Source organism: Mesocricetus auratus, unplaced genomic scaffold, assembly GCF_017639785.1.
Source record: "Mesocricetus auratus isolate SY011 unplaced genomic scaffold, BCM_Maur_2.0 Super-Scaffold_100676, whole genome shotgun sequence".
Taxonomy (NCBI): Eukaryota; Metazoa; Chordata; class Mammalia; order Rodentia; family Cricetidae; genus Mesocricetus; species Mesocricetus auratus.
Window position 1 is genome coordinate 163,011,692 of NW_024429266.1, and position 25,519 is coordinate 163,037,210.

General features: G+C 36.2%; 1 protein-coding gene across 1 annotated transcript in view; it reads right to left on the minus strand.

Moving 5' to 3' along the window:
- Positions 1-25,519, minus strand: part of Cntn3 (contactin 3) — a 373,360-nt gene that overhangs the window by 44,398 nt on the left and 303,443 nt on the right. Inside the window, exon 13 of the mRNA XM_005071216.4 lies at positions 25,321-25,496. Coding sequence (XP_005071273.1) covers positions 25,321-25,496 — 176 coding nt within the window. The remainder of the gene's footprint in view (positions 1-25,320; positions 25,497-25,519) is intronic.

The following is a 25,519-nucleotide window of genomic DNA, read 5'->3' on the forward strand; positions in this document are numbered from 1 at the left end:
AATCATACAATTTTCTTTATCAATTGTCTTGTCAATATATCTGCTGTCCTGACCACAGTAAGTAAAAGAAAAGGGAAAATGTAATTAATGTCCCAAATGCATATTTAATGAAGTATCATTTCAGGGTACATCAAGACAACTTATACACAAAAGCATCAGAAATTAATAAAGGCATGAGAATCATCACAAAGTCTGTGGATTTAATAAGGGTCAGGAAATTCTTAAAAGGGTTGGAAATAAGATGGATAAGTTGAAGAATAATGCAAAAAGGATTTTATGATTTGGTACATTACAGTATCAAGTTATTTATGTTATTAAAAACAAAATTTATGTCAAACTTGACAAGGATTTCTGGCTTTCAGACTTCACGTTTTGATATACTTAACAGATTTTTAAAAATATGTTCCTCATTAAAATAGAATTATGCCACTATTTTCTTTTCCCTTTTCTCCCTCAAGCACCTCCTAGGTGCCTTTCCTTGAATTCTTCACAAGCCTGCCCTCCCCAAGTTGAAATCTTTTTCTTTGACTATTAAGTATTTTAATATGTGTGTGTATGCAAAAATACATAAAATACAATATGCTGAGTTTGTTTTTGTTGTTGTACATATATGGCTTTAGGTCTATCTATTCTTCATAAAACAACCAATAAGGGACTTTTAATAGGGAGAGGCTAAATTTCCTCCTACCAGCAATCTTTAGCTACCTATAGTTTTTTGTTGGGGGTGAGATGCTACCCCATGTAGAATAATGTGCAAGAATTGTTTCCTTGCACATTAACCAATTATTTAAATGAATTAAACATGCATTTTCAAGGTAAATGCCTTAGACTGCTTGGACATCCTGACATTTTCAGTGAAAGCTTCTTGTCCTATAACATTTCAATTTATAAGTATTCCTAATGAATCTGAAATTAGAGCAAACTCAAATTAGGCAAACAGTTTTATGCATTTTGAACCAAGCAAACATAGGCCTGCAAACAGCCAAAGATAAGTAGCCTCGTTTTTCAATATGATAAAAGTAATTTGAAAACATGTTTGAATACTTGTAGCATGAATTCTCTTCAGTCATAATAATAAAAAACTCTTAGTCAGCTATCAGGGGATGAAAGCTGAGGGATCACAGAAGCAGATCAGTCAGCCACGAGAGTTCTTACCTTTACCAATGCTCAGACCAAAGGGGTGATCCTGTCCTCAGACTGCATCCTCAGATTGGCTCCTCAGACTCACTGCTTTCTCAGACTTACTGCTCCTCAGACTGCAGTTCAGACTGCACTGAGCTCCTGTTTCTTCCTGTTTTATATTCCTCTCTCCACACAACCATTTCACTCCTCTTTCTACCTCCCAAGTGATGGGATTAAAGGAGTGTGATCCAAGTCCTAGGTTTCACTTTTAGACTGGATCAATTTCATCTAACCCAGGTTGGCCTTGAACTAACAGAGATCCATTTGTCTCTGTCTCCTGATTTCTGGGATTAAGGGTGTGTACCACTACTGTCTGACCCTATTGCTAACTAGTGTGGCTAGCTCTGTACTTTGACCTTTACACAAGCTTTATTTGTTACAACATAAACAAAATATCAGCACAAAGGATATTTGGAAATATATTTGTGACTCTATTTTAGGGTTTACATAAATCCATTATCTAATCAGTTTTTCAATGGAATGAATAAAGCTTCAATTTGACATTCAGCTTAAAGAAATACTTGCTTGTGTCTTAGATATTTGCTTATATTTCTTTACTAACTTGTACAGGACCTGTCTTCACAAAAGATACATTACTCTTTTTACAGCAATGCCTTATTCATGCTACCACTGCTTTCTGTTAACACCTATATTGAAATACCTTTAAGACTGAAGCACACTGCAGGTAAATTAGAACCAAAATACTTAATGAGAACCTTGAGGACCCATTGAGAACTACAAGTACTACCATCAAACTGGATATTGATGCATTTGTTTTCAATTACAATGTCATGTATCCCACTACTTTTGCATTGTCCTATTATTTTACTATTTTAGTAAAATATTTAAAATATTTGATGCTTTATTACTTAGACATATTCATTTTCTTTATTAGAGATTGCAATCACTGACCCGCTCTACTATTTTTGAAAAAATTTGTTCATACAATAAATCATAAGCAAGATTGCTTTGTGAGGACATTTTGCTAACCTCTGATGGTAGATATGGATATTATACATGGAATTTTGTAGTTATTATTTTCTTTTGCTTGGTGCATCAGTTTTCACTGGCACTTGTGTATTCTCTTTATACAATATGGCTATAGCAACCAAAAGGCTACATACTCATGATATAGTGTATAAGATAACAAAGCAACATAGAGCACTGATAACCTTGCAATAAGTTCCTATGAGCATTAATATTGTTTGAATTCTGTCTATACTGTTGTCTTCATTTTTGTGTCGTTTTTCTAAACCCTTAACTTCTTATTCTTTATCAAATAGCATGAAGCAGAAGTGTCAAATCTTCATTTTCTTCACCTCCCATTCTCATTTTCCTTAAAATTTCTCTCTCAAAGCTTGGCAGTAGGATTCTCAGTTTTCTAGAAATAAAGTAATTTTCAAAACTGCCAGCTATAGACTCACTGGAAGAAGAAAATTAACAAAGGCTAGATCTGTCCCAATGATTGACACAGAAGCTTAGGGCATCAGAGAATATTCCACAATTCATACAGATTTGAGTTCCTGCTTATAAGCACTGTATTATAAAAATAAGGTAACTTCAAGTGCTCTTAAGCACCTAGTATCACACTTCAGTTACTAGGGACATGATCCTGAGTGGGGAAAATGGTCCTTACATTTGGGGAGCTGACAGCTAGCAAGCAGGGAGTAATCAAATGACTACACAAATTGGTGTAAAATTATAGTGTGGGAAAGGTTACACCATGCAGAAGAAATCTATAGTTTTCTGGAGTTTGTCTATCAACTGACAGCTGAGCTAAGATTTGTAATAAAAACACAAGGTATCTAGGAAAAAAAGTCAAAGAGATGGTCTGTTTCAGAGCACGTGCATATGTACAAAATCCAAGGCATGTAAGGGGACAACTACATGGAGTAAGTCACAAAGAGGCAGGTACATGAATGGATCTGGAACATAGGGGTAACACAGGTACAACAATGTGCAAACTTGTCAGTCTGCAGGCATGCCAGTTAAAAATCAACTTGGCTGGAGCAGGAATGGACTAAGAGATTTCCTATAGTTATTCCTTCTGGGAAATTAATAGACTCTCCCCCTAAATAAAATAGCACATTCCAAGGGTAGCCCAGATATAAAGAGATCCGGAGGAAAGACAGGGCTGTCTGCCTGTATGGATTGGAAAGCATGTCTTCTATACCATGGCTTCTGTTGATTGCTGATATTGCTGTCTCAATCAGAATCTGGTTTCTTCAGCTTTCTAATGGAACAGAAGAACAGGGAATCTCCAAAACACTTTTGCACCTTTGGTGCTAGATTGAGACTGCTGGGCTGAACAGCTATCAGTTTCTCAGTTTCTCCTGTGTGGTCAGCCATGTAAGCCTTTCCAGAAAATTAATTTTTCTAGTATGTAGATATTATAACTGTTCTTGCCCTTTAGAGACTGGGGCTACACTAAGTACACTATAGTTGTTGTTCATCTTTATATGCTTAGTGACATTACTCTTTTTTCTCGTTGGGGTGGCTATATTTAATATTGATTCCCGAGCTTTGCTTCAATTCCTCACCTCCCACCAAGTCTTTCCAGTTTTCTTGGAGGTGGAGTTGAGATCAGGGTCATGCAAAGCTCAGCATTCATTCTGCCAGGGAGTTACAACTCTAACCTCTAGGATCACTTTCAATTATTTAGATGATTATATATATTTTCCCCTATAAGAACACTTATTTCCAGAACATATTACTGGCACACATCATGAATGGATTAACAGGCAAAAATCTCTTTTTGAGATTGATACTATGAAAATAGCAAACAGAAGAGAATCATTAAATTTCTTCTTTTTAAGACAATGATGATAGTGAAAATTTCGATGCTACTTCAAAAAACACACATCATTAAGAGAAAATAGTACATGAAGTAATAACCCATACCAGGTAAAACCCAGACCATTACTAGTAATGACAGGTTAGCTAAACTTATATTATTGGTCTGCCGTATGACAAAAACTGAGATATAACATATATTTTGGAACTGGGGGGACCTCTTATACTGACAATGGGGTATGAACTTTGAGTGTAACATATTACCAGTACACACTAATTCCTTAGGAAGCACTGTAGATGGTAATGTGGCTTTCAGACTTCCAAAGAAAAAAAATTTGCCATTTAAAGAGGAAAAAATATTTTCTGATAGTTATTTTTAGAAGGGGAGATTTAGTAAGTGGGCTTCCTCCTTTTATCACTGAACACAGCCTGTTATTAGCAGGTGTCCCATATTAACTAACCAGTCACTCATCAGAGTGATTTCAGATGTTTATATGACATGTAAGTCACATCCAGGTATCTTGAAAACAATGGGAGTCTGTAAATGCTCCCTGGAACCTACTTGGTGTTCTTTTCTTTTAAGGTCCCTGAAAGAGTAGGTAGAGACACAACAAACCTCTGCATTGATTACCAAATGAACTACACCGTGTCCCCTATCAATTCCAGTGTGTCAACTTCACTTTCTTTATAAATTCACTCTATCTACTCAAGGAAAGGAAAAAAATCAGCAGGCATTCAGCCATTCGAACAAGCCTGACTGTGCTAAACAGTCTTAATTCTTCTGACTGATTAACAACTTTTTTGTTATCTGGATGTCTGAACAGGTGATATGTAAGGCAGGTAGGATGTAATCTGTTAATATAAAAATTTGTTCAACATTATTTGGTGCCCAGAAACAAGAAAGATCATTCCATTACATGATGTAGAGTCTCAGCATGCCCCTTCCTAAGTGTTCTGAATAAGTGACATATTTAGGAACACACTAACTCATTGAACACTATGAATATTTTAGGTTGTGAAAAGTGTCTGAGTTGCCCCACAGGTATCAGTTTTTAAACATTAAGTTCATGACACTAACTGGTGAATATTTTTTCCCTTCAGAACAATGTCGCATGTTCGCACAATTGCTCGCTGTCATGGAAGTTCTCAGAAGAACTAGTCTGTTTTGTCTCAGGGATGTCAACCCAGTGTTTCTTACCCTTGAGTCATTATAATAACACCTTTATAATTTTTATGAAATTTTAGTGTTCTATTGTTTAATTTTTTCTTAAATGGACTAACTTTATTAAACTAAATTAAATACGGAAATTGCTATTATGGATGTGATTTATGTCTTACATACGAATTTGATCACCAGATAATAGTTAACTGATGAAATAAAGGTGAATAGAAATGAATAGAAAGTAATGTGCTTGAACACTGTCTGAGATCTTGGAAAAGGTAATTATCTGGATACAGTCAAAACCTCTGAGACAGAGGTCTTTGTTCTGTTAATTTAAAAAGGAGATTTTAAAGTATTAGAAATTGATAATCATAAACCTACTATCATACTCAGCTATTCTTCTATCAATGGAAAATGAAAGATTTATCCTATGTGCTATTATTTAATGCTGTCATTCATCTAATGGTTTATGTTTTGGGAAAATGCTGACATTCTGTTTGGATTATTATTTTTCTGATATTATTGCATGTTATTATTGTTGTTGTTACTGCAGTTATGATCCATTAAAATTCATTAATTTCAATATTGCTTGTTTTATATTTACTTGCAGAATGTTTCTAAAATTGCCAGAAATGTTCAAGCTGCGTCCAAGAAAGTATGTTAGAATAAACTTGAAAGAAGAGGAATTTAACATAGGTATAAAAAGCCAACAGGGTCAAAAAACATTAAATCTTCTGGGATTTTATATTCTTAATACCCACCGTTTGGGGAAATATAAGACTTTAAGATTACTACTTGAGTCTTCCTCAATTCTCAAAGTCTAAACTCTATACTTAATTCTAAACTTACTTTTAAGTTAATTCTATATTGTAAACTTAAACAACTCTAAATTAATGAATTTGTGAAATAACTACTAAGCTCTGGTGTACTCTGGTAAACTCTTAAACTGTTAAAAGCATTTCTAGACATGTTTTCATCCTGGCAAGATAAATGCTATTCGTGGAACAGAGTGGGAGTCAAGCACAAGGATGACTCCTTGACGTTATGCTAACACTGTATGCTGATGACATTTATGGTTCATTTAAATTTATGAAAACAAATCAACAAGGATATAAGTTCTTGCAAATATGCATACATGTGTATAATACAGCAATCTGTATCATTCTAGGATGACTCTGAATTGATTGGACATTTCTTTTATGGGATGGAAGTATTTTGAGCCAAAGGAGCTTACGTTGAGGAAGCTCTTAATTCATGGATCACATAAATTAATTTTGTCTTTACTTTTATATGCATAAAGCATACCAAGCGTATATCTGTACTTTTGCAATACTCCTGGTACATAGGATTGGAAAGCCCAGTTAAGAGATTACCAAAATATGCTAAGCACCTGTTGTTTGCTTCCACTTCTTGTTACTAATCAATCCAGAAAATAGTTGGTGGCTTAAAGAAACATCACTTATTCTACTCAGAGAATATCAGTCAAGGCAGTGAAGTCATCACTGTGGCACATCTCATTAACACACCTGTCTTGATTAGGGCTGAGAAGCTCATTCACATGGCTGACAAGTTGGGGTGCCTCTTATTGAGTTCATCAGGACTTGTAAGCTGGGAACCTTGGATAAATTTCTGAACAGCCTGCTTTGGTTTCATAATGTTGCAGTGCTGAATTCTTACCGTGACTGCAGATGGGATGTATTTATGTATTTAGCTTCAGACACTCTACAGCACCATACCAATGGTCTTTGTTCATTGCAGCCACCACCAATTACAAAGTTTTAAAGAGAAAGGGATGGACTATACCACTTGGTGGATATGAATGTCAAAACCATCCCGTAAGAAAAACAAATGGAATAAGGAACTTGTTGCTGCCATTTCTGGAAAATGCACTTGCCACACCATTATAGGTGGCCAGTGCAGGCTATGTTGCTAGTGTTTGGGGCACCATCTGCACCCTATAAAGGACTCACATATTTTCAGCCATGTCTTTTGGCTTCTTTCAGGAAGAGTTGCAAGGGAAGAAGAAATGTAGATGGATGGTATTTATTCACCAGTATTTATCCTGACAGGCTGTTCTGAGTTGACTATGCCAAGTAATTAAAATAAGTTTTTAAAAAAGTAGCCAAATCCTGGACTAGACATATTTCCTTTTATGTCAGCATTCTGTGTGTGGTCCAGAAAGGACTCCCAAGGGCTCAAAGAGAAGACGACACCCTCTTCAGACAGGTGATCCTAGACAGATCAGACTATTTTCAGTAAAATCTCAGGTTATTGTGTTTCCACAGTCATCCTGCTACTTCAGAACTACAGATTTGTGATCTCAAAGGTATATTCAAAAGGAAAGGAAGAATAGACTTGATATTAATGTGACTATCAATAGACTCTGACTTAAAATGATCCAAAAGATACGATTATGAAACCAGATTGCTTTCCATAATAATAACTTATAACTTCAACCACTTAGAGAACTTCTACATCTAGCGCGAATGCTCAGGTCATTCCAAATGTCTTTCATTAGTTAGTTTTTTGTTGCTGTGATTAAACTATCCCAATGAAAGCAATATCAGGAGAAAGAGGTTTATTTTCGTTTGCTGTTTTATGGTATAGGCTATATGAATGGGGAAAGTCATGTCAGTAGGAGCCTGAGGCGGTGGTCACATTGCCTCCACAGCTAGGAAGCAGGGAGTAATAAACGCTGGTGCTCAGCTTACTCTCTGCCTTTTCCTCATTCTAACATTCCAGCCCATGAAATGGTACTGCCCAAAATGAACATGGGTCTTCTCACCTGAATTATGCTCATCCAGATAATGCCATACAGACTCCTACAGAGGATTGTCTCCCAGTGATTCTAGATTCTGTCTGCTTGACAATGCTTACCATCACAGCCTGCTTCTTCTTTATTCTTCCTATTCTTAGTTATGTTCAGATCAGTTAAATGGTATCAATAAATATTATGTCTTACAACATAAAGTGGTTTTCTTCCTGAAACTGGAGTACAAGATCTAACACAATATGGACAATACAAGAAAGGGACAAGTACATTAAAAGGCAAGCTAGTTACTTAGACCTCTGACTTCTGCTTCTTGTACTTAAGGAACATAGAAGTTGTCACTTTATATTAACAAGGAAAAAAGCTGAAGAAACTTAAAGAAAAAAATAACTTCTCTTGGCTGCATCATGAAAATGAGGTCACAGTGCAAACTGATAGGACAACACACTAATCTGGGGATTCATCACTGCCAGAGCAGAAACCCACGAACTGAAATCTCCAAGGAAACCAGCATCACATGGAAAAACTCTGAACTGTGATTGACATCTTGCTGGACGTTCAGAGTAGCCATCTCCGGTGAATGTGGCACATTTTAGGAGACCATTTAGAGGTAGCATTTCATAAATTTGTACTTCCAGGAGCTCTTACAGTTATTATAAAAAGAAAAATATCCTAATTTCTGGCTAGAGCAAAAACAATGGCTAATATCAGAGTTCTGCCCTGCCTCTTAAGAATGGCTGCTCTCAGGAGCAGCTGATCCAACAGACTGCTGTCCTGGGCATTATCAGATTCCACTCAACCTGCACACCTCTCCAGGCATCCAGATCCATGTAACAGGAAGAAAGCGTTGAGAAAAAAAGAAGTGAAGCCTATACTCCATGGATCCCAGTCCACGTGCAAAAAGAGTAAGATCTTCTTTCAAAGAACTATGGAACACTACAGAATATATCCCCTGCCTCTACAACTTAAGTTATATTAGTAAAGGCTTATTGCTGTCTCTTTTGTCAATGCAATGCTTCCATCTTTCAACAATAAGTTATGTAGCACACAAGAAGGTAAAGTCAGAGTCAGAAGAGACTAAAGAATTTACTATAGATGGAACATTGGAATTATCACACTACCAGTATCAAAACAAGATTATTATGTTGAAGATTTCAATGATAAAAATAAACACAAATGAGTACACAAATAAGAATTAAGCAGAAATGTTACTGAGCTCAAATGCTGTAGCAGAAATGAAGGATGACTTTTTATGGGCTCATTAGAGAATGATGAAGCTTAGGAGGGAATATATATGCTTACGGTCATAACAAAAGAATTTTAAAAATGGAATAAAAAAGTGTTGGGGAGACAGCTCTGTATGATTGCTTGCTGTGCATGCATGAGGACCTGCATTGCAATCCCCAGTACCTAAGGAAAACAGCTTTGCTTGGCTGCTTGTGCCTATAACTCTAGTACTGTGGGACAAGGCTGGTGAAGACAGGATGACCTTTGGGGCTTGCTGGCTCGTCAACCTAGACAAAAATTGCAGGTTCTAGGTTCAGTGATATTCTTGAGAGGAAAAGTCAGAGAGTGACAGAACAAATGTACTTTATCATCCTCTAGTTTCTACCTGTTTGGGTATGGGTGCATGCATCAATAGGCAGATGTGCACACACACACAATTTAAATGGACTGGAAGAAAACAAATGTGATTTTTCAAGAACTATGATACACAAATAAGAAGTGTCACACACATTAAACAGAAGTGGCAGAAAGAGGAGACATTAGAAAGAAAAATACTGAAACAGTGGTGATTGCAAATTCCTTCTCATGCACTTAAGATAACAACACTGTTCAGGATGCAAGAAAGACACCTTGTAGGGAAAATGCCAAAGACAAACTAATTGGCTGAAAACACATTTACATACAGTATATTAATCTTCAGGAAATAGGCAAATATAACCTTGCAGGAATATATAGAGGAGAGAGCTATGTTCCTTCCCCATAGAGAAATGGGTAAGAATTATGTCTGCATCTTAGAAACCAGAACAGGCAAGCACTCACTAGGTATTCAAAGACTGAGATAAAACCACAACTGCCACAAAACTAAGTAATAGCAGCAGCAGCAGAAGCAGCATTTACTCTTCCTAAAATCTGAACCTGGGGAAAGCTTCTTACAAAGGTAGGAAGAAATAAAATTCCTTAGGACAGACTAAATGTAGTGAAAGCTAAAAGCTTATAGAGAGAAGAAAAAAATATATGAAGCAGAAACCTAAACCTACATTAAAAAAAAGAAGAGCAGCAACAGTGTGAGTATAAAGGTAAGGTGAAGAAGTTGGTTTCCCTAGGACTGAGGAGATGGCATAGGAGTTACAGAGTTTGCCTTACAAGAAGAGGACTGGATTTCTGGAACCCACTTAAGAATGTAGATTTGGCAATACAGAGGTCGCTCAGTGGTGAAGAACACACAGTGCAGTCCCAGTGACTGGGTTCAATTCCCAGCATTCCCATGGTGGTTTCCAATGCTCTGTAACTCCAGTTACAGAGGACCTAATGCTCTCTCAAGGCCACTACAGGCACCAGCTATATACAAGGTACATAAATATATATGCAGGCAAAACACATTTGCACATTGAATAAATAGAAATGAATAAATGAATGAATAAATAAATAAATAAATAAATGTAGCTTGGGCATGGTAGTTTCCCTGTGCTGGCAGCCTTGGAAAGTAGAAAGAGGAGCTGCAAAGCTAGCTAGCAAGATTAGCTATATTGGAGCCATAGGTTTGACTGAGAAATCCTATCTCAAAGAATAATGTGGAAGAACGATTAAAGAAAGTTCTTGACCGTTAGCTAACCATCCCCAGTAGGTAAACATACTATGTACATCTATATACACGAACATACAACACACACACACATATCAGATACACAGGAAATGAAAAAATGAAATAAATTTTGTTATTCATAATTGATTTAACAAATTATTTTGTGTTCAAGCTAATAGAAACAATGTATTATATTACAGGTAAAATTGTGTGTGTGACTGTATATGTGCTGATGTATGGGTGTATGTTAATGAACAAGTAAACTAACTGAATGACAGTAAAACAAGGGACTAAAGGGATAAATACAGAGCTCTTTGTAAAGTCATTCATTCTACTATGAGGGTTTGTGCTATAAAGAACACTAAAGTACTAATTCATTAGCAACCCAAGCATACTTGAAGCACTCTGAAATTGGCTTGGATTAGGTTCAAATATATAGTGCAATTGTAGGAGAACCACTTATAAATGTTAAAAATGTATAAGTGACACAGGTTCCAGTCTTTTTAGCTTTGACAACAGAATACTACAAGCTGGAAAATTCATAAGCAATAAAATCCAGGGCCAGAGAGTTGACTCAGTGGCTAAAGGTACTTGTTATCTATCCTGAAGACTGGTTGTGATCCCTGAAACACACCTAGTGCAAGCAAGTTGTCCTGTGATCTACATGTGTGCTGTGAAATACATACATTTCCCCAGATGCATATACAAACTCCTAATAAAAAGCAAATGGAGACTTTAAAATGAAAAATTAAAATCATTTCTCAGGATGCTGAAAAGTCCAAAGTTAAGGTTTCTGGAAAGGGCTTTATTTTTAGCCCCCTTTTCCTGCATCCTGACAATATAGACGTAGGATGGAGGGTCTCTCATAAGGGTTCTCTGCCTCTGAAAATGTAATCATGGAACTGTTTCACAAAAGGCAGATAAAGTGTGGAAGAAAAAGTAGGAAGAAATAATAAAATAGAAATCAGTCATAACAACATAGATTTTAATTGAGCTTTATCTGTGATCTCTTCAGATATTAATATCCTAAGAGTATCAACTAAAACACAAAGGACAGGACCTAGCTATATATTTCCTTTAGGAAACTTGCCTTAACTATAAAGATAAATACACATTTAAACTTCAGTGTTACTGAGTGATATACCCAATAGTTGATTAAACAAGAAGTGGGACTATTATATGGGGCCCACTGTGGCTAAGTGATCAGGAAGTTAGCAAGGAAGGAATGCTATAAGGAATAGAAACATCTACTAAGTACTGAGGAAGTGTCAACTTCCCAAGAGGATACAGTCATCATTAATGATTAAATGGTTAAGTAAAGATTATTAAATATATATGAAAATCTGACAGATCTGTCAGGCAAAATAGGCAAAGTAGTTATGATATTAGGATGCTCTAATATTCTTCTATCATAAATGCATAGTTAGCAAGTAGATATTAAGGAAGGATATAGTTGAATTAAGCAGCAGCATCAGTCCAATGGATTCAATGGCATCTATTCATTACTTGATCTAACAATAGCAGATAATGTGTCCTTCTCACTTCAAGCATTAAAATTCACCAAGACAGCACCCATTCTGGGCCATGAATCATACCTTATAAATTTTAAATTACAGGGGGATAACAAGGTGTCTCATAAGTTAAAATTCCTTGTAATACAAGTGTGTTGACCAAAATTTGATCCACAGACCTTACATAAAATTGGAAGGAGAGAAATGATCCCACAAAGGTATCTTCTGATCTTTACATATGCAACATGGTACACGTGCATCCATAAGTATACATGCAAATACCTATACTCAAAGGTGGTAACTAAAATTAGGAAAAGTTAAGCATATAGGAATCACACAATGTCTGCCCTGGGACCAGAGCAGAATGCAGCTAAAAACAAGAAAGACCGAAAAATTTTCCCCAATGGCTCATGATTAAATGTTATACATCTACATAATACAAGTAAGGAATATAAAGAAACATTATGAAAATATTTTAAGTGAATGCAAATGAAAATACAAGATATCAAAATTTGTGGACTGGAGAGCTGTGCTTAGGGGAAATTTATATCAATAGTGTGTTTATTTGAAAGAAAGGATATAAAAATCAATCATTTATGATTCTACTTTAGAAAATGAGAGACAGAAGAGCAAATTAAATCTGCAAGTGGAACATAAAGAAATAAATATTAGAGCAAAACCTAGTGAAATTGAAAACAGGAGATCAATAGTAAAAAACAACAAAACCCAAAAGGCAGTTCTTTATAAAGGCCTATACTACCAATATACCTGAAGTCATGCCAGCATGGCAAAGGAAAACAGACATGCTCTGGTATGATAAGACAGGAAAAAGGACAACACAAAAGCATCCACAGACCTTGAAGGATAATGAAGAAAAACTTTTAACAACTCTCTGCCTGTAAATCCAATAGCAACTTGACAAATCTTATATAAGAGGAAGGAGACAATCAAAATAGGCCTATATCAAATAAAATTATTGAATAAGGGAGTCCAAATTTCTCCAAACAGAAAGATATGGGTCCAAATGTGAATTCAGTATAACCTCTACTAGCAAGAAATTACACCAATTCTCCACAGTTTTTCTACAAGATAAAGCAGAGGAGATACTTCCTAACTATGATGTTAGAATTATACGAGCCACTACAAGAAAACTATTTAGCCATACTTCACAAATATAGATGTCAAAATCCCAAACAAATATTTGCAACAGATTCCAACACTACATCTGTGTTTCAATTACTGAACTTCAATATATAACTAGAAATCAAACTAAAATAACATGAAAAAAATAAAAGATAAATCAAATGGAAATAAGGAAATACAACTTTATGCCACAGATGAGATGGTAATTTATATATTTTATATGTACATACATATATGTGTGTGTATGTATGAAAGAATCAACAAAAACTCCCAGAACTAATAAATGTTGCAGGAAGGAGGTTCTTTCTTTCTTATGTACTAGCAATATACAAATGATATTTTAAATAACAAATCTTATCATTTCTGGATGAACCAAAATACTGAAATACTTAGGCTCAAATATAATAACATACCGACAAGTGCTATGAAGAATAACTGCAAAATCTGATGAGAGAGATTAAAGAACGTAACAGAAGGAGATGGCTTACATGTCAAGTCCTTCCATCTTGTTTTCATGTTGGTCACATTGTCAGTCAATTGCCTAAGGTATTATTTTGTGGACACAGCAACAATATGCTTTTAAAGTTTACAGCAAAATATCCTGAAAGTCAACTTAAGAACAAAAACTAGATCACTGACATCATCCAACCTCAAGATTTGTTCTAAAGCTACAGAAATCAAGAGAGGGTAGTGGTAAGAACAGACAAAAAAGATAGATCAACGGAGCAGAATAGAGAGGACAGAAATAACCCTAAAATACAGTCCACCAATATTTGACAAAAGAGCAGATGAAGTACAATGGACCAAAGGTAGCCTTTTCATCACATGGCTACGACTGGATATTCACATGAAAAGAAATGAATTCAGACACAGGCTTTGTGCTCTGCAGGAAAATGAATTAAAAATGGATCATAATTCTAAATAAAAAATATCTACCTCACAGAAGATCACATAGGATAAAGTCTAGATGACCCAGGGCATAGCAAAGGCTTTATGGGAACAACAGCAGAAGTACTATTCATGAAACAAAAGGCTGCGAAGATGGATATGATCAATGTGAATAATCCTTATCTGAAACATACCTAGAGAACACAAAGTCACCCCATAGACTGGGGAGAACATCTGCCATATCTAGTGATGATGGAGTTCTCTGCAGAGCACATGATAGCCCACAAAACTCCACACAAAGAAAAGGAACGCCACAGTTAAAAAATGAACACAGAACAAACACCTCATTCAAGAAAATGTACAAGTCACAAGTAAGTATATCAAACAGATTCAACATTGTATTTTATTAGAAGAGTTTGAATTAAAACAGATGAAAGACAGCACATGCTTATTAAGAATACTAAAATTATAAAGTATCAGTACAGTTGGAGAGAAAGCAGCAAATTTTGGTCACTGATCTTGGTATAGTCACTTGGAGGGCATTGAGAGAATTTCTGAAGTATGGTCTCTTGATAAGATGAAGCCATTGAAAACTTCTGTTCACACAAACACCTGCTCATGCACGTATATAGCACCTTTATTCATGAATGGCAAAACAATGAAGTGATCAAGATAACCTTTGGTAGAGGAATGGATAACTAGCTGGTTACACATGAAGAGTGGCACAGTATATTGATGTTAAGAGGAAATGAGCCATGAAGGCATGAGAATTCACAAAGTTAACTAAATGGTTATTTGTAAATGAGAACCTAATTTTAAAAGGACTAGATTTAACCTGATAACAAATACATGGCATTCTTGATTAGACAAAACCTTGGAGAGCAGAAAAGAGATGCATGGATGCCAAGAGTTAGAGAATAAAGGAGCACTAGGCAAAACGCAGTCCTCTCTTTTGGACATTCTCTGTACAATATGAAAATGGTATTCACACATGTGGCAGTTAGTTTTAATTGTTAACTTGATACAATCTAGCATCAGTTATAAAGAAAGTCTCAATGAAGACTGTCTAGATTAGTTGGGCCTGTGGGTCTATCTGTAAGGATTATCTTTATGTCACTGAGAGAATTCCCGATTGTGAGTGGCATCATTTCTTATATGTCAATGAAGTTGATAAAAGATTCCAAACACAGAATGAATAAAATGTAAAACAATAAATAGCACATATTTTTCTTGTGATTTGGTATAATCTATTTCTCCATTGAATTTATTAGGAATAGCCTTATTTTAGACATTGCTCTCCTACTGTTGGATGTTCTCATAAACTTTTCTCATCCTTCTGTGCTAAAAAAAGAAAGATAAACAATGAAACTGAGCAAAATTGCAAACTATATCTAGCTCTTGCAGGGAACATTGTATTCTACATCAAAGGTGACATTTAGTTTTATACTTGGCAGGCCATATATTCCTGGTGTTGAACTTCATAAACAGGATCAGAAAGCTGTAAGCAATAGCAAATGAATTATTATTGACTCAATTTTTATAAAACTTAAAATCTTTGTACATTACTGCCTCTAGATTTTAATAGGCTGGTATATAATATGTAAAGATATGCAGAGTATTTTTCCATAGTGAATATGTTTTCCAATTTATTAAAGCTGAGAGTGTGTCCAATATCAAAAATATCAGTATTCCCTAAGGTCAATAACAAATATTCACATCAAGCCAATCCCTGAGAACTGCTTGGTGATGTGATTTTATTGTGGAGAAATGCGATGAAATCCAGTGTTAAACGCCTTGGAAAAATTCCTTTAAGTATCTGATATCCTCTAAATTCTCTCTGCAAAGCACATCATTTCTAGTATCTCATAACTTTCATTTGTAACTCTCTAAACACTGATCCTAAAATATTTCCTTTAGATCCCACACAACCTTAGAAAGGTTATGAAAGAATCTTAGTTAAGAAAAGTTTGATGTGGGATGTCCTTCTGTATGCTGTGAATATGCATTGCTTTTATTGGTTGATGAATAAAGCTGTTTTAGCCAATGGCTAAGCAGAGTGAAGTAAGGTGGGAAATCTAGGGTGGGGGAGAGAGGGAGGGAAGGTAGGGCACAGGAGTGAGGGAAGGAAGGAGAGAGAGAAATAGAGACAGAGGGGGAGTGAGAGAGAGAGACAGACAGAGAGACAGAGAGATAGAAAGACAGAGAGACAGAGAGGCAGAGTCAAGGAGACACCATATAATTTCTGGGGAGCCAAGATGCCAGGGCAGCATTGGTAAACCATAGCCACATGGTGATACACTTAATAGTAGAAATGGGCCAATTTATAAGAGAGAGAGGTAGCAAACAATAAGCCTACATCATTGGCCAAACAATTATGAATATATATATTAAGTCTCTAAGTAGTTATCTTGTAAGTGGCTGCAGGGACCTGTCAGGTCAAGGATTTCATCACCAGTCTGTAACCCAGCCCTATCACATAAACAATACTGGCCTCTTGGCTTCTCTGGCAGGACAAAGCCTCCTTGGGAATATACCGGTTGCTAAGACACACAGCCTCAAGTTCTGGACATCCACTTAGTACTTAGCCTCTTTGATACAAACAACTATTGTTATTATTTTAATATATGCTGAGTAAATAATTTTCTTTTATCTGTATTAGCTTTCCTCTCCTGTGTTTTAGTTAACTAAAAAGTAACACTGTAAAATTACATTATAAAACTTGATATGAATTATTCCTCAATTGAAATTATCCTTTTGTTATTCTCTACTCTTTGTCATTTTCTACTGAGTATTTGTACATTTTCTGTAAAGAGAAGCCTTCCTGCCTGCCTGTTTCCAGAGGCACATCAGTCCCAAATAAACACACAGGAGGCTATATTAATTATGAAGCTGTTGGCCTTGCTTGTTTCTTACTGGCTAGCTCTGACTTAAGTATTTCTCTTAATGGAGAAAGGGGTCCAGACTTCTGACCCCTATGGTAGTTACATCTTGACTTCCTGTCTTTCTCCTACCTAGAGTCCTCCTGGACTCCTAGTCCCACCTATCTTGCTTCCCTATTGGCCAACAGTGCTTTATTGACATATACACAGGACTTCCCCCATCATCTCTTTTCTGTCTAAACAAAAAGAAAGGTCTTAACTTTAACATAGTCAAATTATATATAACAAAACAGTTATCAAGTAAGAACACAGTTACAATATTTTGTATCTCAACATTTAGCAAGATTTAAAGAAAATATCATCCATCCCATCCTTGTGAGTCCAAAGTTCTATATGTAGCTTATCTTTTATCATAACTAAGGAAAACTATAATTATAACTATCTGTCTTCAACTCCATCAAAGACCACAGAAGGATAATATATAAACACTAGAATTGACAGAGACATCTTACTGTCTGGACAGTCACCCTAAGTTCCTCTGTAATGTTGGGGCATCCATTTTCAACCCGTAAGCCACAGTGTGTCTGAAAGACTTTTCAGCAAAGCAGGAAATTTCAAACTGTCCATCTGCATTGGCAGTATGTCAGTCATTTTTCTGTGTCCTGCAGAAAGTCTCGCAGACTCTTCCATGAAGCAGGAACCCTGATGGACTGTTTGAGTTCAGCAGTCACTTTCCTGTGGATCCTGCATGTCCAGTTTATATAACAACAGTCAAGCAGTACAGGCAAGAGCAGTTTCTTGCCCAAATGGCTAATCTTGCCATGTTGAAAGCAAACTCCATAACAAGTTTCTTCGATGCCCATCTTCCTCTCAGACGTAATTGGTGCTCCCCAGGAGCAGACATTTCTCATTGTCATAAAAAAAAACCTAAACCATTTTAAATGCCATTTTCTGAAGGTCTTTGAGAGTTTTGAAGACTGTTTATCTATCTAGGAAAACCTACCTTACCTAACTATAAATTCTATTATAAGTAACTATCTATAATCTGTATTCAATTATGCGTTACGTTTTAAAAGATCAGTATAAGCACAATCAAGAGGAGAAATATACACATCACAAAATTGACCTTGAATTTGTATCAATAAATGAAAAACCACACCCATACCATAATTCCCCTTTTTGCCACTAAATTTTATATACAATTTGACTGTGTTAAAGTTAAGACCTTTCTTTTTGTTTAAACAGAAAAGAGGAGATGTTAAGGAAGTCTTATATCAATAAAGCACTGTTGGGCCAATAGGGAACCAAGATAGGTGGGACTAGGAGTCCAGGATGACTCTGGGTAGGAGAAACACGGAGAGTCAAGATGTAACGCCATGGAGTAGGAAGCCCGGAACTATTCTCCGGTAAGAGAAATACTTAGATTAACAATTATGGGGTAATTTCTTAAGTCAGAGCTAGCCAGTAAGAAACAAGCAAGGCCAACAGCTTCATAATTAATATAGCCTCCTGTGTGTTTATTTGGGACTGATGCGGCTCTAGAACCAGGCTGGCAGGAAGGCTTCTCTCAAGGAAAAGGCTTCCCTTTATGTTTTTCTGGCCACGTGTATCATCTGTTAAAACCGTGGCTGTTTAAACTGCAATTTTTCCAAGATGGCGGGTGTAAGCATGATTCCAGCTCATTGTCTCAGTCTATGCTGACATCCAGCAAAAGCTTTCGGCTTGGAGATGTGGTCACTGCCACTTCCAGCTGTACATGCACACTTTTCAATCATTAGCAGAACCTCTTAAAAGAACCTTTCTGGTTTTATTTATTTGTTTATTTATTTGCTTATGCTGAGTCAGGAAGACTCCCTTAAGCAAATTGCATGAGTCTCTGCTTGTCCCTAGCAAAACAGAGCCCACCTTAGAAAATGCTTCTCTCCATTCTTCTGTTTCTAAAATTCCTTTAAAGCTTTTTGTCATTCTACATGGAAATTGATCATCCTACTCCTGATTACCATTATGTAAAGAGAAGCCTTCCTGCCAGCCTGGTTCCAGAGCCGCATCAGTCCCAAATGAACACACAGGAGGCTATATTAATTATGAAGCTGTTGGTCTTGCTTGTTTCTTACTGGCTAGCTCTGACCTAAGTATTTATCCTATAATTGTTAATCTAAGTATTTCTCTTACCGGAGAACTTTCCAGGCTTCTTATCCTGACAGTTACATCTTGACTTCCTGTCTTTCTCCTACCCAGAGTCCTCCTGGACTCCTAATCCCACCTCTCTTGCTTCCCTATTGGCCAACAGTACTTTATTGACATATACACAGGACTTCCCCCATCATCCTTATTTTTTTAAGTTTTACTAGTTCTATGATAATTTCATATGACATATTCTTGTCATTTTCAGTTCTTTTCCCCAATTTCTTCCAGATCCACCCCTTCCCTAGTCACCTTTCTCTCCCCCCTCTCTCTGTGTGTATGTGTGTGTAAGTGTCTCCCACCCTTAAAGTCTAACTTGTGCTGCTCTTATATTCTTTACCAAAGAGGTTCACAGTGTAGCATGGTTAACTTACAAACTTATAAGATTTACTCTTCGAAAAAACTGACTTTCTTCCTCTCAGCAGCTCTCTCTTGCCAACAGCTTCTTGATGAGGGATGGAACTTCATATCCAATTTCCCTCACCTTACTGGAATTTGGTTTAGCTTGAGGCAGCACAGGACTTATGTATGTCATCACAACCCCTTTGAGTTCATATGTTTATCTGCCCTGCTGTGTCTAGAAGACACCCTTTCTTTATAGTCATTCCCTGCCTCTGGCCTTATAATCATTCTGCTCCCTCTTCTACAATGATCTCTGAACCTTGGAAGGAGTAGTGTGTTATAAAGATGACCTTCAAAACTTTAGTGTTATGGCTATTTTATTGGGACATGGCTGTTTTTAGGGTTTAAATACAATGCACTACATATTGCTTGACTTTCCTTTCTTATCTTGTTGTGAATGTGAATTTATCTCACAAGGGTTACCTTATACTAGAAAATGGATTTCGACTGTTCATCTTGGTAAATGATTTATTTAAGGGATAGAAGCTGAATCACCAGTGGGATTCTAAGCAGAAGGTGAACTTCCATATGAGAGGATAGATAAAGGCTGATTTATGGAAATACCTAAACATCAAGAGTTTTGAGCATACTTCACCTAGTATCTGGGGAAGTCCTAAGTGTCTAACCCAAAAGCACATTATGGGCAGTATTATGCCTCATGGAGTATGCATATGACAATTAGAACCATTTATCTGGTGAATTTCTACTCTGGGCTCAATTCTGGGTGCATTTTCCTAATGTTCATTCCAAGTAAGCTAATACTTTTAATTTGTATCACTCACAAAACATGAGGTTTTAAACACAGTTTAAAAACTTATGTTTTAAGCACTAGAACATCATATTAATATTCTGTGGAATAAAAGCTTTTACATTGGTTTTGAAGATTCTCATATCATTTACATACCAAATTTTACACTGAAAGTAACCCCTGTTTTCATATCCAAATAATTCAATGAAGTTAATTAAGCCCAAGAGACAGTGTCATATTGCCACACAGAAAAGAGCATCCTGGAACATAGGCTTATCTACTACTTAGAGCAGGAGAATAGATCAAGTGTTAAGCTCATATGCACACTAAGACTGTGTCCTGTATGGGTATAAATCACACTGAAGTGAGCCAGTTAAATGGATGGCAGATTGGTTGTCACTGCTCTCCTTCCTGCTCCCAGTGACTTTTATCCACATACATTCTAATTCATCATAGATTCAATTCCACAAAATGTTTGTGAAGTTGTTCTGTTTTGTTCTAGACATTATTCATTTCTAAAGCACCTGCACCCCATAAAGGTTTATCAAAACACACACACACACACACACACACACACACACACACACATGCACGCACGCAACACAAATAATAAAAACACAGAGCCAGATATTGCAGTTCAAGCTGAAGATCAGAGAAGCAAAGCAGCTGGCCAGTAGCTCTTACCACCACCTCAGGCTTAAAGGGCATGGCTAGAGAATAAATCTCTGAGACTGAAAGTCCCACTCCTATCTTATGTACCTCTCCTCTCTAGAGCTGGGATTAAAGGCATGAGATCCCGAGGGCTGAGATCTCCTTTGTGTGAGCTGTTTCTCTTTTAAACTGGGTCAATTTTGTATAGCTCAGTGTGGCCTTGAACTAACAAAGTTCTATCTACCTCTGTCTCCTGAATCCTGAGATTAAAGGCATGTACCACTACCACCTAGCCTCTATCTAACTAGCTAGTATGCTGCTGGAATTAAAGTTGTGTATCACCACTGCATGGATAGTTGTGGCTAGCTTTGCATTTTAATCTCCAGTGGCTTTATTAAATCATAAAAATATCCCCATACACATTCTATATATTGAAGCATCTTACAGTAAATCTATAGCAAGTAACTACTGTGTCTATTTGAATGTTTTTGAAGGTTCTATTTGTAGAATGCCCTGGTATGATGTCTTAACCCTAAATTTTCACTTTTTAAGCAAACCAAAAATATCCTTGAATGTCTCTAAAAGCTAGGCCATAGGAATTTTTCAGATATATGCCAACAGTATTCTCTTGTTTCTGTTGATCTTTCGGCTATCTGTTCTGATCAGTGGAAGCTGAGATTCATTTAAAAGCAAGGCAAGAAATACATAGATATTACTGGTATAAAAACCCAAATTGCTTTTTCTGAGTGAATTCATGGGATGAAATCTTGAATTCAATATGAGATTGATAGAATGTTACCCTTCCATACACGTTGCTAGGCTGTCTCTTTTAACTCTCCATACACGATGCACAAATGATCATGTGTGGGTATATACATTATCTGCATGTGTACAATAGTATAGGAAGCTATCCTATTATGGCTAGAAAAAGAAAAAATAATTCACAGAGAAACCAATGTCTTCAAGATCTCATGGCAAACACTGAAATCTGATGTGAAGAGATCAGAAAAAAAGGAACAGAAAACTAAGTGACCCACTTACCCATGAATGTCACAGCGTAAATTGAAATACCCCTGACTCCTGTGTAGCAGAACACAAATATATTCATATCTCACATTGTCTGTAAAGATTTATTTGCTCAAGATGTTGGATTTAAGCACTTACTGATCTTTGAATGGTGCAACTTCTGTTTGTGTTATTGGCACAGATTGAAGCATATATTTGGATCCAGCCTTTTCTTTTGTCGTAATTTGCTTCTTATACTTGGTTAAATAAATTCTGAGTGCATCATACTGACATTGCAGAAAGCTGTGACTCGTTTTCTAGAATCCTTTGGTTTGGTATCCAAATCTACAGTAACAGTTGTGGAGACTTTTAACATTATGATCAGTACCTGGGATTTTTTTTCAAAATAAATGTTGACTTCCAGATATCTAATGTCATCCTAAAAGCAACTAGCTGAACCCATTGGTTCAAACATATGAGTCAGTTTTTCTGTAATGTAAACTATCCCCTCCACTTGCAAAATGACTCTTAGATGATAAACCTTCCTTAGGCAACTGTATCAGTTACCTGCTTCTTTGTTTACATTTTGCTGTTTTGGAAAAAAGAATGTATCTATGAATATATCAGAAAGAGAGAAGAGAGGAAGAGGGAGAGACAGATACAGAGACAGAGAGACAGAGAGAGAGGGGGCAGCATATATTCTTGGTATTATTGTGTATACTGCACTAAGTGCAAAATCAGAAGACAAGGGTTGCTATGCTATGGATAGTTGTGGGTTGCTATGCAATTTCTTTCCCATACAAGCCAAAACTGATTTACTTAATTGTTTGTGCTTATGGGCAATGTCATTTTGCATGGCTTACTGTTTTATACTGAAGTGAGAATATTAAGTTTCTAATAGTATGAGTCAATAAAATAATCATAGGCCATGAACTTTCCTGTTGTACAAGCAACAAAAGTGGTAAGTGATTGCATTAACTTATAAAATTCCACATTTCAGACAGTTAACTCTTCCCAAAGATGACTTTATGTTTTGTATACAAACCATCCATATTGTGCCAATTGGGAGAGTTAAATTACATTATTAACTTGAATGTGCTTAACTCTGAGTTCATCACACACAAGTAGCAGCTATCCTGTTGAGCCTGTAAGCATTTCTGCATATTGCCATTAAACTGCTTTGGATTTGGAATGTCTGAATACATATTTATTTATCATTAAATAACACAGAGGGTCTTGGATTGGATAAAATAATGCAACAGATTATGATCCAGATGATAAATCACAAACTATTTGATGACATAGCACAAGTAACTAATACTTCAAACTGAAGTCTTCATATAGGAACTTCATATAGGAACTTAAACAAGGAGAACTGGCTTAGAGAATTATTTTCCAAGATGAATAATGGGACATTATGAGGTATTTATCCTTCTCAAGACTCTTCACAATATTAGGCAGTATCACAAGGGACTCAGATAGAGGAGAGTGCTAATTTGAGAATATCAGCACAGTTTTTCCTGTTGTTATGGAAGACATGAGTGACAATTTTCAAGTGGGCATTTGAAGTAATGAGAAAAGCAATGCTGAAGGCTTGTAGCAACTGAAATAATTCTCAGAGCCTTGAAACAGGAAGAACAATTAGAAAATTATTACTTCTTAAACTAAATAAAGCCAGATGATGGAAAACAGAAATGGTACTCAATTTATTCAGAGTTGTGGCTTGCTATCTAACACCACATTTAGTTATTTTTCTTTTGTATGTTTTAGTTTCTTGGGATTGTCGCAACAAAAACAAAAACATCAACAATGGCTTAAAACAACAGATATATGTCTTCTTCTAATTCTGTGTGCTGCAAATCTTCAATCAAACTTTACAGACATTCTGAAGGGTCATGTCCCCTTCAGAATCCTTAGGGGTGGGTGTTTTCTGACTTTCTCCAACTCGTTGGGATCCCAGGTATCCGGTGCTTTGTGGGGACATCACTGTTTCCACTGTCACATGATATTTACTCCTCCTTGTTTGTCTTTCCATAGTGTTCTCTTCCTTGTATATCTCTATCCAAACTGCATTGCTTTCATAAGATTATCATTTATATTAAATGAAGCCCCATTTCACTTCAGGGTGACCTCATCTTAATTTAATGAGTATTTCTGCAACAGTCCTAGTTTCAATAAAGCTAATGTTCTAAAGTACTTGGCTCTAAGATTTGGAGATATCATTCAGGAAAACAAAATTTAGTCACAAGGAGAATCTTATGAAGTAGCATAGAACTCTGATATGGCTATGTGTACATATGTATATATTTAACAAGAAACCTTTGCCAAAGAAATATCACTGATTTGGTCATTTTGTGGTTGTCTACTGATGCTCACACCAGTAAGTCAATAGATGCAAGGCTCAGATTTGACATCTTTTCAAATATAATTACCGTCTCCAGGGTCAGTGGGCCCAGAAAATCATCAATAAGGTTGACATTGCTCAACTGAGCTCACAAATATCTACCCAGCTATGAAGACTTTGGTTAGCCTTTTGGTTCAGTATGAACACATTTCTTGGCCATTATTCAACTATTAACTTTTCCTTGAAATCTATAGTTTTCCTACTTTGGACCTATTACAAATGAGACAGAAAGGAAGAGGACATCTGAGAGCATTTGAATTGTAGAGGTAAACAAGCTCAGACCTTGAACCTCCACTATCCATTCTCCCCACGACTCAGAGAAATTTATTACACTGTTCAAATCCTGAGTTTGTATGCCTGTGAACTGAAGAGTCTTATAGCTAATCCCCAATGATACTCCAAAGATAGCTTTTGACTAAACACCTCCTGTAGCATCTAGACGAATTTAGTACCACAAAGCTACTTTCTATAGCATAACAAATTGACTATTTGAAAATAAAACACTTTGGATGGCATACCAACCATAAAAATGTTATGAAGGATAACATTAAATATAAATGGAGAAGGAGCCATTTCTAATTATAGTTATAGGTTAAAGGAAATGTTCTTAATTTCTAGTGATTAACAAAAATAAAAGTAGACCAGACTAAAAGAATCCAGAAGCCAAATTTTAAATCCCCCAACTTAGCAAGCATTTCTATGTGCTGTCTGTATACCAGATATTTTTGAGAGGAAACTTATCATGGATCCATATAATAAAAAGACTATTAGAAAAATAACATAACTTACCCCACCAACTTTCTCAAAGTGCGATCCATCTTTCTTAAAGTCTGTAAGGACTCCATTGAAATACCAGGCAAACATAATATCCAACAGGGGGTCATGTTGCACCTGGCAGGGTAAAATGACGCTCTCACCAACAGCAACATCCATGTTAGAAGGAGCCAAAGTTATTCTCGTTGGTTCTGTTGTGTAGACAAATTATAAA